This window comes from Leptosomus discolor, chromosome 4 (genome assembly GCF_034619465.1).
Source record: "Leptosomus discolor isolate bLepDis1 chromosome 4, bLepDis1.hap2, whole genome shotgun sequence".
Classification (NCBI taxonomy): domain Eukaryota; kingdom Metazoa; phylum Chordata; class Aves; order Leptosomiformes; family Leptosomidae; genus Leptosomus; species Leptosomus discolor.
Window position 1 is genome coordinate 64,216,901 of NC_141394.1, and position 17,617 is coordinate 64,234,517.

A 17,617-nucleotide genomic window follows, 5' to 3' on the forward strand; every position below is an offset into this window, starting at 1 on the left:
TGTATGTACAGATATTTGGGTGCTTATACATCTTCCATCAAAAGATGCTTGGTATTTGTTACATAGTTCTGAGAGAACAAAGCTATACCAGTATCTGGGCTTCTGAAGGTTTTGTTCTGTATGCATAATTTATTACTTCGTATTAAATAAAGAGTGGTTTACACCTTTTTAAACAAAGGAACATGCTTATAAGGAAGATCGTAGTCCTTGAAAAACAGTATAGTTTTGTTATGTGGGTACACCTCAATCTCGTATTATTTTTCTCTCCTTTAATTTCATGAGAGTTGTAATCTTATGTAAGGAAGAAAGTAAATGAAAAAAATATCAGTGCTGATGATCAGCTTGCATTTTGTCCTGGTAGTCATGACAGCTGGCTCACTGTACAGGGACTTTCTCATAAGCTCTGTCTTCTGGCTTTGACACTAAGTTAATTTCTTGTTCATAAAGGCAAATGTTTGTTTCCCTCCTCCAGCTTCTCTTAATTGTTCATAAATTGTTATTGTATATTTTAATTGTGTACTTAAAGGTTACTGTCCAAGAACATCACAAGTCTGACAAGACAACCTGGATATAACCATTGGTATTAAAAATGTGTGTGTCTGGAGGAATTCCTGTGAACAAAGACCAAATGGAGTTTCACAGGAATGTTGATTTAGTGTTTGAAGTGTTCTGCCTGTGATTTTGTGTTATCCTCTAGGCATTTGCAAAAAGAAAGGAAGATTATGTTTTCACTAGAGGTAATAAAAAAAGCATAGATACAGCAATATGTTTTGATACATTTTTAACTGTTTCTAAACAGGTAAAATATTTATGTTCTCTTTTAATTTGGCTGACCACAACAGACACCTATGGGGGGAATTTGGTATGCCTATTTAGGAGGAAGTATTAAATTATACAGAGACTTTATGAAGCAACGAAAAGCCTTACGTGATTTTCATGTAAAGCAGAATAAAACTATTAAAATTGTGTGACTAGTAGTTCTGAAAAGAGAAATAGGTGAGAGGCTATTCTTGTATTTCTGTTGATTTTTTTGTTGTTGTTGTTTTTGTTAAACCATTGGATTGCTAAAATTAAGCAATGAAGTGTGGTCTTAAGTTATGATGATGCATATTCAAACAATTCCTTGTTACTGCTCACTTAAGTAACATGAACTCCCTCCGTGGAAGAAATTACTAGAAATTTTTTTGTGTGCAGGTATCTGATGTTCCTCATATTTATAGAGAGGATTCCTTTTCTCGGGGAGTGTGTACTTTTTGTTCTCAGACCACAGCTTGCAGAGGATTTAGAGTATCTTCCAATACGTAGTGGTAGGCAACTCCACTGTATTCTGGAGTTTGACTGTTTGTTACCTGTGTGTCTATGACAATGAGGGGCATTGCACTGCTGTTGATGTCAAACTTTCTGACCTTTGAGTGTTGCATTTTGAAACTGTTGAATACTTATTTTGTGTTGCAGAGAATTTCAGACTGATTATCTTCTTTGTGATTGCAACATACTATGGATGCATCAGTGGTTAAAAGAAAGAAATATAACTGTACGTGAAACTAAGTGTGCCTATCCCAAGTCACTTCAGTCACAGACAGTGACTGGTGTTAAGCAGGAACTTCTAACTTGTGGTAAGCACTCCTGACAGCTGATACTTATTTTCTAACGCTTTGCATATTCTGTTAATATTAGTGAACAGACTTCTTGTTTTGTTTAGTTTCTTTGAAATGCACTTATGATAGTGGTGTGGTGGGTTGGCCTTGGTTGGATGCCAGGTGCCTACCAAAGCTGCTCTATCACTCCCCATCCTTAGCTGGACGGGGGGGGGGAGGGGGGGGAAATATAATGAAAACCTTGTGGGTCATGATAAAGGACAGGAGAGGTCTCTCACCTATTACCATCACAGGCAAAACAGTCTCAAATTGGGGAAATTAGTTTTAAGTTGTTCTGAGTCAAATCAGGGTAGGATAATTAGAGATAAAACCAAATGTTAAAAACAACTTCCCCCAACCCCTCCCTTTTTCCTAATCTTAACCTTACTCCTGATTTTCTCTAACTCCTCCCCTCCAGTGGCACAGGGGGACAGGGAATGGGGGTTGCGGTCAGTTCATCACACATTGTTTCTGCTGCTCCTTCCTCCTCAGGGGGAGGACTCCTCACACTCTTTCCCGTGCTCTAGCATGGGGTCCCTCCCATGGGAGACAGTCCTTCACGAACTGCTCCAGCCTGGGGCCTTCCTGTTCCTGAGGGACTGCATGTCATGGCTGCTCCACTGTGGGTCCCCCACAGGGTCACAGGTCCTGCCGACAAACCTGCTCCAGTGTGGGCTTCTCTCCCCATGGGTTCACAGGTCCTGCCAGGACCCTGCTCCAGCATGGGTTTCCCACAGGGTCACAGCCTGCTTTGCATGCATCCACTTGCTCTGGGGTTCTCCATGGGCTGCAGGTGGATATCTGCTCCACCGTTAACCTCCATGGACTGCAGGGGGACAGCCTGCCTCACCATGGTCTTCACCACAGGCTGCAGGGGAACTGCTGCTCTGATGCCTGGAGCACTTCCTCTCCGTCCTTCACTGACCTTGGTGTCTGCACCGTTGTCTCTCTCATGTAGCGTCTCTCCTCTCTCCAGCTGCAATTGCTGCTGCGCAGTCACTTTTTCCTCTTCTTAAATATATTATCACAGAGGTGCTACCACTGTCGCTGATGGGCTCAGCCTTGGCCAGTGGTGGATCTGTCTTGGAGCCAGCTGGCTTCCCCAGACGTAGGGGAAGCTTCTAGCAGCTTCTCAGAGAAGCCACCCCTGTAGCCCAACCCCCCACTACCAAAATCTTACCACACAAGCCAAATACAAGTGGTAATAGTGATTCTTTTTCAAAGACTGATCTTTAGTCGCGATTCACTGTTGTTTGGTTTTGGAAAGAACTAATAAATAAATTGATGATTGTGGATGTCAGTCTGTAGAAACTAAGGATAAGTAGTACGCTCTGGAGATAAACTCTTTTCTGCTAATCCATGCTTTTCAAGGGATTTTTACCTAAACTTCACAAAAGGAATCAAACTGATAGTTTTTTTCCAAACTGTAGCTCTCTGACTTCGGTTGTGTGAATTATTCCAGGCCCAAATTTCTGAAGTTAAAAGGTCTTTGTTTTATGACTTACTTTCCTATGTTGTGGTTCTGTTGTTGGTTAGCCTTGTTGTGATGAAACCATGACCAACTTGCTTACTACTTTGTTGTAATAGAGTTATTCTGCCTGTCTAAATAATAAAACATATGTATTTGTGATTTTGAAATCTTAATAGTGGAAGTTGTGAAGAAAAAGAATGCATAAATATATTTTCTCATTCAAGTTTGTATTTTTCACTGTCTTGGATGTGGACTAGCAAAAGATTTTTTTGAAATGTGTTAATTAAAGGAACATGCCTTACATATACATACACAATACAATTAAAGAAAAAGTTGACAATGAGAATTCATATTTTTCAATATCCAATGCATCAAATGTATAAATCTTGCAAGATGCAGCTTACAAGGAGGTTATATCAATAATTGATACTTGGTGTATTTTTCTCCTCTTTTGAAAATAATAAATAAAACAGATGCTTGCTATTAATTGTGGTTTTATTTCTTGAATTCTAGAACCGCCGCTTGAATTACCGTCTTTCTATATGACTCCATCTCACCGTCAGGTTGTATTTGAAGGAGATAGTCTACCTTTCCAATGTATGGCTTCGTATATTGATCAAGACATGCAAGTCTTGTGGTATCAGGATGGAAAGATAGTGGAAACTGACGAGTCCCAGGGTATTTTTGTTGAAAAAAACATGATTCATAACTGCTCACTGATTGCAAGGTGAATCCATACAGAGAAAATGTATTTCCCAGTCCTTATATTCTGCTCTGATTTAGAGACTATTTCCATAACCAGTACGGCCCTCTCATATCCTCGCTGAGTGAATGTATGTAGACAGAAGCATTCCAGGTAGGAAAGTAATCTGTAACTTCACCGTCTGTTAAATTACCTGAGTTTGATCACTGTTGCTGATTGTAGAGTTTGAGGAGGGAAGTCTAGAGGTTTAATAGTCATATCAAACCCATATCATAACCCTTAAAACAGAGTTAGCTAGAGTAGGTTGCCCAGGACTGTTGCAGTTGGATTTTAGTTATCTCCAAGGGTTACCCAATGCAGTTCATGTAAAATATGTCTGTGTCAGGATACATTTGTTCTCTTGGAACATTACCGAGCCAGTAAAGGATTTGGATCATGTCTCATATGAGGAACAGCTGAGGGATCGGGGCTGTTTAGCCTGGAGAAGAGGAGGCTGAGGGGAGACCTTATCGCTTTCTACAACTAACCTGAAAGGAGGTTGTAGTGAGGCGGGGGTTGGTCTGTTCTCCCAAGTAACAAGTGGTAGAACAAGGGGAAATGGCCTTCAGCTGCACCAGGGGATGTTCAGGCTGGATATTAGGAAGAATTTTTTTACTGAAAGAGTGGTCAGGCATTGAAACAGGCTGCCCAGGGAGGTGGTGGGGTCATCATCCCTGCAGGTGTTTGAGACGGGTAGATGTACTTGGGGACATGGTTTAGTGGTGCTGATAGAGCTAGGACAAAGGTTGGAGTCAATGATCTTGAAGGTCTCTTCCAACTGAAACTGTTCTATGATTCTATGTTTAAAATTATGAAAACAAGGCATTTAAGTGAACTACTCATGAATTCTTTTATCTTCCTTTTGAGCACACTACAGTTGGTAATATTGAAGTTCTTCAGCAGAGATCTATAAGTATAACTCATTCTGCCTGCAGCAGATTTTTTGACTCATTCAGCATCTACAGAGTGGTTATATATCCTGTAATGGTATTAGTAAATTAGGGCTTCTAACTTTATCACAAATGATGCAATTGGGAAGTTATTTTAGTTTGGCCTTTCTGGAACAACTATAAAAAATTTGTGAAGAGCAATGATAACACTTGGGGAATTTGAACTTCTCATCTCTTCTTTCTGAAGAGAAGAAACTCTTTCTCATGGCTGTTCTTCTTCTTTCCTACTCTGGCACAATTGAGAGCTAGAGGAATAGGAAATATTTCTCTGTTAATTACAGTACATTGATTCATAGATAGCTCTGGTTTCGTAAGATCACTCAGTTGTATGTGATTGTTTCTTCCATTGTCTTTCTGTACTTTATTCATCTTTTGGTAAAAGCTCATATAAATTTTATTGCAAGAGTGTTTTCTATTTGTTTATCTTCCCAGTGCACTGACAATCTCAAACATTCAGGCTGGCTCCACAGGAAACTGGGGTTGCCATGTACAAACCAGACGAGGGAATAACACAAGGACAGTAGACATTGTGGTGTTAGAAAGTTCTGCGCAGTACTGCCCTCCAGAAAGGGTTGTGAACAATAAAGGGGATTTCAGGTTGGTAACCTCACCTTTTTTTTTTTTTCTCAGAGAAAAGTCAAGTCCATTTAATTTTGTTTTTAACGAAGGTATTATGCTTTAAAGGCACCTATGTGGATGTTCCTTTGTAAATGGTGTGTAATAGATGTTTAACCATTCTAACTTAGTATGTGTTGAAAGAAGTGCGCACAGCTATACCATAAAACATTAAGCTTTGTGAGTGTTAACTTGCACCTTTGAAAGATGGAAGGTAAGCTATGATATTTGAAATATATAATTGAAATTATTAGAATAGAGAGAAACTTTTCGATGATAAGTTAGAGTTGGTCTGCATACTGATGGGGAGGGGTGGGGAGGGTTTCCACCAGGCTATCATTCTGTTTTAAAAACCCTCCTTCTCCTGTATAACAAAATCACTATATAAGAAACATGTAATATAGATGGTTGTGTTTTTTTTCCTGTGTATTAGAGTAAATAATAAGAATGATGCTTCCTTTTAATGATTATTGGGACTGTGGTGGTAGCTCTGATAATCCGTTGTGTTGGGTATTGCAGAGTATTTTCTTTTGTTCTTACCTCTTCACCTGTTTTCCCTTTTCTGATCTTTCTGCTGCTGGTCACTCTTAACAACACGTTACTCCTGGAGGTGCCAGCTGTAACAGATAGCTTCTGTATAGATTCTCTGTATGTAAGGTAATTCCCTTTATAACTACTCTGTGTTGTACCTCCCTGCAGTAGCTCCTACTGAGAATTAGTTTATGTCATAGCATATGTTTTCACTACCGTTTGTAGGGTTTCTTGATGTTGTAATAACTGCTTTTACCACTCATTTATTTTCATTTTTCTTATACTGCTTGACTATGTTGATCTTCTGTCTGTTTATATTTATAAACTTTTCTACCTTTGCCTGCATACGTTAGAGTTCTCTAAAGTTGTCATCTTTCTATACAGCTAATCTAAGACCATAAATCTTTTAAGAAATGAAAAGTAAGTTAAAGCATGTTTCTGGGACATAGTTTTGGGGGGAAGAAAAAACAAGCTTTCAAGTACAGAAGGCCTTCTCCAATTGTAGCAAAAATTCAGGTGAAATCCTGGCTGAGAGCATTTATTCTGAGTTCATCTTCTTTATGTTCATCAGTTGGACAATTTGAGAAGAAGGGTAGCTAGTGTCTGCGTATGAGGAACTATTAGTAAGGGAAGTAGTGTTAAGATCACTTGCTGCAATTTGGAATTGCTGAAGAGCTTTGTTTTCACGTTGTAAGGAATTATTTATATGAGAAACTTGGTGCGTATTTTCTTTTTACACTGTCGTGGTTTCAACTGCAGGGATGAGCATTACATTAGAAAATGAGAACTTCCTGCTGAAGATGAAAGGTGAAGAAAGTCAAACAGATGCATGCTGTATTTATCAAAGAACACATCTATTTAAATCACTTAGCATTTTTTAATGACACAAGTGTGAATGGTTCTTCTTTGATTTGCCATTAGAGGTGAAAACAGATGGTAAAGGCTTATTTCAAAGTGTTTTCCATTAAATTAACCTGTACTGTTCAGTGGCTGTTCAGCGTAATAGGATTTACCCCCTCTGGAATTCAGTAGAAAGAAATAAGATTCCAAGAAATGTTCAGCTTATCAAAAAGTTTGCTATGTCTAGGTTTACTATAGCAGACTTCCATTTGTAGTTTAGGTAGAGTAATAATAAAGAGTAATTTTTCACCTTTGAGACCATATGGAAATAAGGCTTTGACTAGTGAGAAAATGGTTCTGAGCAGATGGCTGTAAATGATCCTAGGTGAATTTGATTTTATAGTTTTTTAGTTGGAACTGGTTAGTCATTTTAGCTTGGAAGCTGTTTCAAAACTGGCACCTAGATTTTTATGCCTTCAGAGATGGGATAACAAAGTGTAGCAAAGGAGGATGTTTGTCTTCAGTGCCTTTAGCTCAGTAATAGTAGTTTAGCATGAGTTCATAATGATTAGGCAAAAAATGTCTTCATCATGGAAACTATTTTTTTTTAATTTAGAAATTCTTTTAAGTCTTACTCAGATAATATCCCTGAATGTGTTGCAATCCATGATTAAATTGAAAATTCAGTTTGCATGTTAAAATGTAACCTAATGCTTCTGCTTCAGTAAATCCTTCAACTGTTGTGTTTGGAATAATTTTATGCTGGTAGTTGATAGAATTTTTTCTTAAATATGAGAATTATCCTTTTGAAAACTGTTACTCACTGGTGTCATTAATCTTAAAACTAATTGTCTTGCTGGATTTAGATAATTACTAAGCTGTAATAAGAAAAAAATACTAGATTACCTGTAAGCTAATGAAATTATGTTATAAAAAAATCATTGTAACTGAAAGTTATTGTTGGTTTCAAGAAATGAATGCTTTCAAAACAGAATTAATATGCATGAAGGAAAGGATTCTTTTATAATCTCATGGTCTGGCTTTTTTTTCCTGAAATTAAATTACAGTACTTAAATGTAAATGAACCATCTTTTCCCCCACAGCTGTCTGCTCTCATGTATATGTGATAAATTTTGAGCACCTAATTATAAACAGTGATGAAATAAGACTGTTAATACAGTCCAAATTTGCACTTCTGCTATCAGTTGGGTAAACTGTGAAAGATGTTCAAGCTTAGGCTCCCTAGAAATTAAGAATGCAACCAAATTTATGTAGCCTCTGTTTGCATGATGAGAATTTGATGTCATTAGTTACCTTTTGAGCCTGCTAGAGGGATGGTATCTCTGGCTTCACAGAAAGTGGAGAGTGCCTCATCAGCTCATCTCCTGCAGGTATTGGGAGGAAAGAGTTCATGGCTGAGAATGGTCCAGGTTAACATTCACTTAGCAAAAATAGGGAATAAGGGAAGTGTAGTTACAGCTGGAATCAGTTCCACTGTCTCATTCTGGACTGCAAAGAAACTCCTCCCTGCACAAGGAGTACTGTGAATGGGAGAGGAAAGAGGTTAAGGGACACTGTTCCCCACGAAGCACTTCTCTTAGTGACACCACGCATTCGTGTTGTTTTTGTGTATGTGAAATTATGGCAGAAATCTGGGAGGCTTAAATTGTCCATGTTTTATGTCCAGTTTAGTAAAAATCTTCCTAAATCATTAGATGAATAGTATATTAGTTTTATTAGTAAAATGTTTCTGTATATATCTATTTTTTTATAAATGTAGCACAGATTATAAGACTGTCTGGCATTGTTCGCATTCTTTTGAGAAGAGCACGGTAAAAGATGATAAAATGCTGTGTAGGGAGAAGAATGAAAGTAAACACAGTGGGAATAAAGGGACAGTAACAAAAAGGAAAGAGATGCAGAAAAAAAATAAGGGAAGTGGAGAGAACAGGGAGAGAAGGCAAATACTCTTGTGATAATCTAGTAACCTTTGAAGTGGTGTTAAACACTGAAGCTCTCACTTTTCCATTTGATGGCTGCAGAAGTTCCAGAAGATACATACAGCTTAGAAATTTATACTTGTTTTAAAATAGAGTAGTTATAACTCTCCTGAAAAATTTGCTTTTCGTTTGAGTCCTAGTGTTTCACTTTGGTTTCTCTTTTTCTAATTCTTTAGCACTAGGTGTGAATCGTGAGGAAGGGAATGGCACATGCCTTTTTTTCAGTGAAAATATGTCTTGAAGGTTGACATACAACATCTGTCAGGACCGCAGAGTTGAACTTCTCCTAAGGCCATATGACACTCAGTCTGTAAGGCGATACACTAAGTCAAAACAGAGCTGACCACACTTAACTTAAAATGCTTTGGAGAAATACAACTTTTAGAGGACTGTCTGTAAAGACAGAGACAGGTACCCCTTTCGAAGTGGCATCTTTCATGTGGAAACTTAATACAAAAATTTTGGTGTTGATAAAATTGGTTTGGAAATGATGTTTTGGCACTCCAGTGTCAGTGTTTCTGGAAAGCTGACTCTGCATTCTGGAAGCTGAGGTTTGGGTATATTAAGCAAGGTATTTGTGGGCCTGCATGTCTTCTAACAGCTGTGCTAGCTGATTTATTAGTTGTCCTCATATGTCTCTTTTCTTTTTGGCTTTGTTCTCTGAAGGCTCGTTATGTGCCTGTAAGAAGTGGAGGCATAGAAGTGGCTCATCTTTGTACTTGTTTTTCCCCCGTCTGTGTTGATCAGACTTTATTTTAATTTGTCCATATAGAAATTTCAAAGACTTATCTAAGTTTACATGTATTGTATCCCCTTATCCCTTCCTGCCTTCCGAGCAGATCCATAACTTCCTCTGTCCATGATCAAAGCTGGCCAGACGTGATGCAAAGTGATGTTTTGTTAACTTGCTAGGGTGCACGTAATGTTCCACTAAGGTCACTGCTGGGTTTGCAGCAATTCACAAAGGCTGTTGTGATTTTTCTAAGGAAGATTTTTGACCTTTCTTCTGGCTTTTCTTTTGTATGGGAGAGAGATAGTAAATAATTTACATTACCATTGCAGAAATTATACCTCTTCTTGGAATTAATTTACATTCTCTAAATTACCTGTACATAATTCCTGGCATTTAAAAAACTGTGCTAATTCTTTTAAAATTTTTTTCTTCTTTTTTTAACTACCTCCATTGCTACCAATTCTGGTGTAAGTTTTCCTTTCAGATAAAGGTTGAATAGTGACACTTCTGTTAATTTCTTGAAGTGGCTGCTGAAGCTTTGAATATAAGTGTATGCATATTTGCTAGGCTGGGTGGATCTCTGATACCCAAATAATCTTCTGTCTCTTCTAGTATTCAGATACTATGGTGGTGGTCATAATAATGTCTCCATTTCTTAACTAAATGATGTCACTACAGTATGGAGAACTGATTTGTAATGCCAAAGCTGTTATAAAAGGTATAAAATTTAAGCCTTTGTTTTCTATTTTGGTTTGTGGTAATTATTGTCTAGTCTTTTCCATTAGGTTCCTTACTGACTTTTATGGTTGTTGCCATGACCTGTGCATTTTAAGGATGCCACCAGCAACTATCTTTGAGTTGCTTGCTGCCCAAACCTAAGTAATCCTTGCCAAAATGCCCTGAAGTAAGAGTCTTTCTTCCATTACTGAACATGCCAAAATTGTTCTGTTGGAGCTCATTAGGAATAAATAGGAATTTGAGATAGGGAAGCCTTTCAGTATACTGCAAAAGGTTAATCTTTTACGTAGTTTGATATAATTGAAAAGCATAGCCTTTTGTCTTGGTACACCCCTGGAGTTATTCTCTTCTTTGAGAAAGAACTGTGATAAATCCCAGTGTCTTCAGTAAGAGAAGTTACTTAACTGATGAGTAAGGAAGATGGAGCTGACTTGTTCAGTTTCTCTTCTTTGGCAATATTACTTTTGTCCCTGAAATGGGATATTCTCCAGATGTTTACTCCATCCTCCTGGGAACACAGAATTTTTTATTTTTTTTTTTAATATAGATATGTTCTGAGCATCGATTGATTTAGGTGATAGTAGTGAATAAATGGCCATTTACTGAAATGCAGTCCATTGTTTGACCATTTCAATTTGTGGAGACAACTGCTGTGTGCAAGGCCCTTGAAATACTTAAGACTGAGAAAAAGTATGTTAGCTCTTAAGGCTGTGCAAGGAGCTTGACTTGATTCTGGTACAGAAAGCCTGGGATGATCAAATGAAGCTCTCTTTTGCCCTCAGTTTTAGTTAAGCCTTGTATGTTGGGTTGTTGGATTTGAGATACTTAGCATTCTGCAATTTAGGTGTGTATGCTTTTTGCTTTTAAACTTTACCTATTAGTCTTCTGAATGATAAAATACTACTTACGCATATCTTAACAGGGGAGGGGGCCTGATGCAGGGGCAGGCAGACTGGCTGCCATTCCTTGTCCCTGTCTTCTCGGTGTTGCAGCTTAATTCAGGCGTGGCTTCCTTCTGTTCTTATGTTTCCTTTGAATCAGTTTTGATCTCATGAATGATCAGTGAACTAAAATTGTATAGCAACTTAATTTTCCATATTTGTATTCTTTATTTCATTTTTATCTGTATATGTTCATACTGATAAAATATGCAGTAAAATTACTGAGAAGAAAGTTGAGAGAATGTTAGTTTTCTTAAAAAGTGTTTAGTTCCACATACCTTGAGTGAAAGGAATTCTTTTTTACTTTCCTAACATTATGAACACTTTCTTTTCCCTTTAATTTTGACTTGGTATTCTGTTTGGTTGCAAAATCGGTCAAAGTGGTTTCTTAATTACTGTAAATGTAGTCTTCTCTTCATATCTGCAGTTTAGTATTGATCTGAATGCAGTCACTTGAAAGTTACATTGATACATGTGAACAGGACAAATAGAAAGCTTGCACGGCTTTCTACTATGTATTTGACTGTCTGTATAGTGTTAATATGGAATTTTTCATGAAGTAGGCAAGGTTTTTTTATAACAAAATTGTGAACTATTTTTAGTAATTTTGTAAGCACCTCTTTGTCTCCACCTGCAACCTCATGAAAGAATTAAAAAAAGTATGCTAGCATTAGAACTCGTTTTGTTAGTAGTACACAAATATGAACAGCTTGAAAATACTGAACGTGAGCCAAGGTGGCCCTTTAAATGCTTAGTTTTGAGTGCCTCTTTATTTCATGTTGTAGTGCTTAATTCTTTTATTTACTTGTCATGTAAATTGTCTAACTTTTTTCTTTTTGCTTTTGACTCCCCAGGTGGCCTAGAACATTGGCAGGCATCACAGCATACCTGCTGTGTACACGTTATTCTGCTGGCAGTGGGATATATCCTGGCAACTCACAAGATGAGAGAAGAGCCTGGCGCAGATGCGACAGGGGAGGGTACTGGGCAGAGGAGGACTACTCCAGGTGCCAATATGCAAATGATGTGACTCGAGTTCTTTATATGTTCAATCAGGTAATTTGTGCATTTCTATAAAATCAAATTCTTTAATGGAAATAAAAACTCAAAAGTCTGTTTCTCCATTTGTTTTTTTAAGCTGGTAGTACTGGTGCTCTAGATGAATTACGAAGAACAGATGCCTCTGAGTAGAACACCAGAACTTGTAGGTTTGTTAAGAGTTTGATTTAGTATTTATTTTGAATGCCCCCAGATTGAAAGTGCAAGGAAAATTTCATTCTTTGGTGTACTTGTCAAAGCATAAGAGAATTGTACTTGTCATGATTGTTTTGTCAACTGGATGCCCTGTCCTGCCCTCATGCTATAAAGAAACAAGGTAGGCTGAACTTGTAATGGAAAATAGCTGCTTTTGTTATAATAATAGAGAGTAGGCAAACTGCTCTGTCTCTGTTGCAGTAAAGCTCTAATAAACTTGGTGTGGCTGATGAGAGCTAGCTAGTGAAAGTAGTGAGTATTAACTAGGCTTCTCTAATCTGGTGGTACTCACCAGGATACAAGAGAGTATTCTAGATTTTGAATGTAGCTATGAAACAAAGTTTTTCAGCTCCAAACTTCTTTTGAGGCTTATCTATAGTTAACGTACGCTTTCACAAGCACTGTTCTGCAGTGGTGTACCCAACCTTGTATGTGCAGGCGCTATATTGTAAACTATTCCATGAAGATTTGAACCTCTGGTTTAAGCTTGATATTTTCCAGTGTGTACTGTCAGATCCTTAGCACCAATGCAACAGGTGAAACTATGGAGATAGGAGAATTTTTTAGATGTATTTTTTGTTGTTGTTGTGTTTGAGTTTTTTTAATAATACAGCTATGCCACTTGAGTTGATGATGTCAGTAGCGCTGCCCATGTTCAACATGGCCCATGGTGCTTGTCTGACCTCAGGGTAGGATTTCTGCATGTTGCATGTGTTCAGAGGGTTTCAGTGTGTGAGCTCACATTCTTTTAGAGAAAACACTGTGTATCAGAAGCACCACAGCCCCTAACTGGGACAATCAGGATCTAAACTGATATTTGCCCTTTGGATGTCTCCGATTTATACACATAGTGAAAGCTTGACATCCAGTGGCTTGGGCTAAATCTGGTTTGAGGGAAAAGCATTGAACTATATATTGTGTAGATGGGTTGTTTCTGACTTACTCCCTCTGTGTTCATTTACTTGCTAATGCAGGCGTAGCTTTTTATCTTCTTGCTCTGGTTCCCTGAGGACCAATGATCACTGGTGTAAGAAAGATGAAAAGGATGGGAGGGATAGAAAGGGAAAGGACTGCCTATTCTGGCCCAAATTAAACTTAGGGGTTGACATAACTATTTGTGCTCTTCTGCTTTACATGCCTAGCACTAGAGGTGCGTGCCATGGCTTCGTCATGAGAAGCGTCTTTGAGGGCTGAAATGAGGGTGGTGCTGCTTAATGACTGGCTAGCAGGTGGGAGATGGTGCTGGGGATCCCTCTGTGGGACACAATAAGTTTGAGTGTTTGCTTTTTGAGAGCTTTGCTGCTAGTTTGCTTTGTCCTTGCCTGGGAGTTCACATTTTCCTGCAAGGCCTGTAACAGCTCAATGCTACTCCTGCCTGCGTAGTGTAGGCCAGCTTTAGAGTTCCAGCTGTTCAAGAGCCTAGATTACTTCAGCCTGTTATAACCGCTTTTGGTTAGCGAACACTTGTTAGGTTGTGGAAGAATGTTTCCATCCTCGTATTAGGAAGTTTAAGATGTGAAGATAAGATTGGTATCTTCAGAAACGCAGAAGCAGAAGTATAATTTCCATGTGTGAAGTAGATAACTTCCTATTATCTGCTTAAAAATGCATGGACATAGGTATGCTACACTGAAATAGGGGTTTCAATTTTGTTTTTTTTTAAAGGGAGTAGTGCCATGTTTTGGTTTTAGAAGTTGTTTTTACTCATTAGAGCCTTCCTCATTTAATGTGTAGCAGGTCTCAATCTTTTTAGCAGTATTCTGCACAGAAACTTATTATCTTTTTGTGACTAATATTTAATGTAATATAAGCATCTTTAAAGCCTTTCAACACAAAGGTAGTTGAGCAGTTTTGAACATCAGAACTCTGCCAAGCAATTTAAATCACATAGAGGTCTAAGTTTAAAATGGAGTGAAACCTTTGTAACATTTATACAAGAATGTTTATATTTTCCTGTTCTTGTTTGTGTATCATACAGGTATAGTTTTAGGTGAAAAGAAATTAATGTTTAAAGAAGAAGTTTGAAGAAATTATAGAGAATATCTGGATTTGAAAGTTGACTTTGTTCAGTGTATGTTATGACTTTGAATTTTATTTACACTTTAAATGCATGACTTTGAGTGTTTTGGAAAAAATTATCTTCCATTAATTGCATTTAAATCTGTGTATAAGTGCTAAGACCATCAGGGACAAATATGTAGTTGTGCTTACGTGGCACATTGCAAATTCAGTAGGACAGACTGGATAACCGTACACCAAAAAATGGAGAGATGGGACATCTCTAGTATGGATTGTCATGGATAAGCAGCATCTGAACATGAGCTGATAACGTTTGCAGAGCATTCTGCTGTACTATATGAAATTTCCTGGTTTTGGTCCTTGCTAGCTCAGGCATGTTGATGTTGCACACTATTTAGTGAAGAATTTTCCAGCATGGTACTCGTTTCAGGAATTAAATCGTGAGCTTTGTCATAGAGACTATCTGTCTTGGTTTTTGTGTGTGTGTGTCATTCCAAATACTTTCTGTAATTACAGAATCAAGAGTGAATGCTACAGCAGTGCTGCATTTGAATTTCTTTTGGCTTCCCACAGTATAAAATGCCGTATTTTAGGAGATTTGTGTTGCCATCCCTAGGCTTTGGTGCAAAGGAAAACAGACATTTGACAGTAATGTCTTTGGGCTGGTTGGTTGGTTTGTTTGTTTTCTCCTTTTCTTGCTGCAACACCTCTCTCCCTTCTAGGACAACAGGACAAAACCCAGTTTCTGGCTGCAGGTACAAATGCTGGTTCTCTGGCTTGTAGGAAATATTTTTGCGAACGGATAAGGTGGTAGTCCCTGGCTACTTAAAACACCATGATCCCCATGGAGATTGGTGCTTTCTTTGAGAAAATGCTTATTTGTTATTTGCTGAAGTGTTCCTTCTATCTTGTACTTAATTTTCACTTCTTCAAATTGGGTATGTTTCTTCTCTATGTAGATGCCGCTCAACCTTACTAATGCAGTGGCAACAGCAAGACAGCTCTTGGCTTACACTGTTGAAGCAGCAAATTTTTCCGATAAGATGGATGTTATTTTTGTGGCTGAAATGATAGAGAAATTTGGAAGATTTGCTGAAAAATATAAAGAGGTAACTGGATAATTTACCATCACTTTAAAGATAATCAAGGTGTTTGTCCTTAAGTATTCTGAGCAATGAAACCTTCTCAACATTACATGCAGGCACTAAGTTAGTGGATTATCAGCTTCTATTCCATGTTTTTGTTTGTTTAGTAGGTCCCTGAAGTTGCTGACCCATGGTCACAGACTTTGCATTCGCGCTGCGATGATCCAGCATTCACTGGACCTGTAATGTAACACCTCTGGTCAGCACTGGAGCAGGGAGATAGGTACAGTAAGTCTGTTTTTATTTAATATGGAGTGGGTCACACAGGTTTTCATTGGTACGTTCTTACCTAAAAAGACAAATAATGAAAGCCTCAGAGATCCTCTCAATAATGAATAAAACAAGACTTACCTTCTCCCCTTCCACCATGGTAGGCTGTCTTTATTCAGTATTGAGCTGTATCTCTAAGGTTTTCGGTATTCCTATATTTTGCAGGGTATAAGATAAGACATTAAAATAAAATCTTAGAGAACGCTCATTGTTGGGGAGAAAAATGCGAGTGGTTGAATAGTCAGTCCCACCAGTGGATAGGAACTCTCTGTTTCACTGCTGAACAGAGGTTATGTTGATCTCACTGTACAGTGCCTGTTGGGAAGCTGAAGACCACAATGCCTCAATTTTAAACTTGTGCAAAAAAAAAAAGGCCAGATTTCCCCATCCACCCTCAGCAAACCATAAATGCTGGTTGTAAATTCTTTGCAGAACTCCTTGGAGAATTTTCAGGCTAAATCTCCTTTTTTACAATCATAGCTTGGATTTTTTTGGGTGTGTATTTTGGAATTATACAAGCAGTTCCTTAAATGGCTGGTTTTGTACCCTGTCAAAAATAGAAACATGTTTTAGATTGCTGCATCATTTGTTACAATATAAGGGTATTCTTTTCTTAGCTGTGATTTATTGTCTGTAGAGTGACACAATCTGGCCTTACTTTTGCCATCTTTGAAGGTAGTAGCTGGTATGAAAAAAATCTAAGTTAAATTCATAGGTATTTTTGGTCTTAGATGATGTATTTTTTATCTCAGTTTGATTTGAATGCAACCTTTGATTTGCTGATATATTCAAGGAACATGAGTGCAATTTAATAATTTCTGGTAGCTATCAATAAGATTCAATTATTTCTTATTACTCTACAAACTTTCTTGATGCTGTATTTGCTTATAGCATCTTATTGTCAGTTCTTTAATTTGCATTACAGTGGCTATTCTGAAAGGAAAATACTATACATTGTAAAAAGCTTCATTGACTAGCTCTTTCATGTCAGAAGAAGAAACAAACTAAAGAGAAATGTTCAGAAAGTTCTTAGCAGATTGTCTTAAGTTAGAATGCAGTTGGAAAAGCTTGTGCGTACCTTGATAAGCAGGGGAAAGAATAATGTGTAATATTTTTAAAAGCATGGAACAACTTCAGTCCTTTGGCTTCAGGGTCGTAATGCTGATAATTTATTGTAAAACCACCATTTATTGATGTATAAAACATGTTACCACTTTTCAAGTAGTAATAAGTCATCATAAGCATCTTTAACTTTGATTTGTTCTTGAGAGTTTAATTAAAAGGGCTACAGCCTGCAAATGCTGCTTGAGGCTGTGTTAGCTGTTGAGACTGTTAAGAATGTTTACTGATTGTAGCTTCTGTCCCTAAGAGTCCTTAAAATGGTAAATAATTTTATATTCCCATTCTTGCCTTTATTTTAAAAGATTTTTGAAAAAGAAAAATAAAATACTGTGTTCTCTCCTTATTAGTATACTCTGAAAAGAAATCGGGAAGCCTGGACGGTAAAGGAGATCTCTTACCTGTGTCTCTACACAGAAAATTCCAGTCCCTAAATTTAGGCACTGTGAATTGCATTTCAGTTAATTCAACTAAAAAAATACATGCACCTTCGCTTTTGGTCCAATATTTGTCACTGTTTCTTAAACGTTGTGGAAATCTGGTGTACGTCAATGTTGTCAATGTAGGTGCTTATTAATTTTGGCAGAGTTGTGGCCTAAATAAATTAATTCC

At 37.7% G+C, this 17,617-nt stretch overlaps 1 protein-coding gene across 1 annotated transcript in view; it reads left to right on the forward strand.

Annotated features, from left to right (window-relative positions):
* Nucleotides 1-17,617, forward strand: part of ADGRA3 (adhesion G protein-coupled receptor A3) — a 61,262-nt gene that overhangs the window by 25,957 nt on the left and 17,688 nt on the right. The window contains exons 6-10 of the mRNA XM_086464094.1: nucleotides 1,456-1,616; nucleotides 3,622-3,835; nucleotides 5,233-5,397; nucleotides 12,053-12,254; nucleotides 15,431-15,580. Of these exons, the coding sequence (XP_086320220.1) occupies nucleotides 1,456-1,616; nucleotides 3,622-3,835; nucleotides 5,233-5,397; nucleotides 12,053-12,254; nucleotides 15,431-15,580 (892 nt within the window). The remainder of the gene's footprint in view (nucleotides 1-1,455; nucleotides 1,617-3,621; nucleotides 3,836-5,232; nucleotides 5,398-12,052; nucleotides 12,255-15,430; nucleotides 15,581-17,617) is intronic.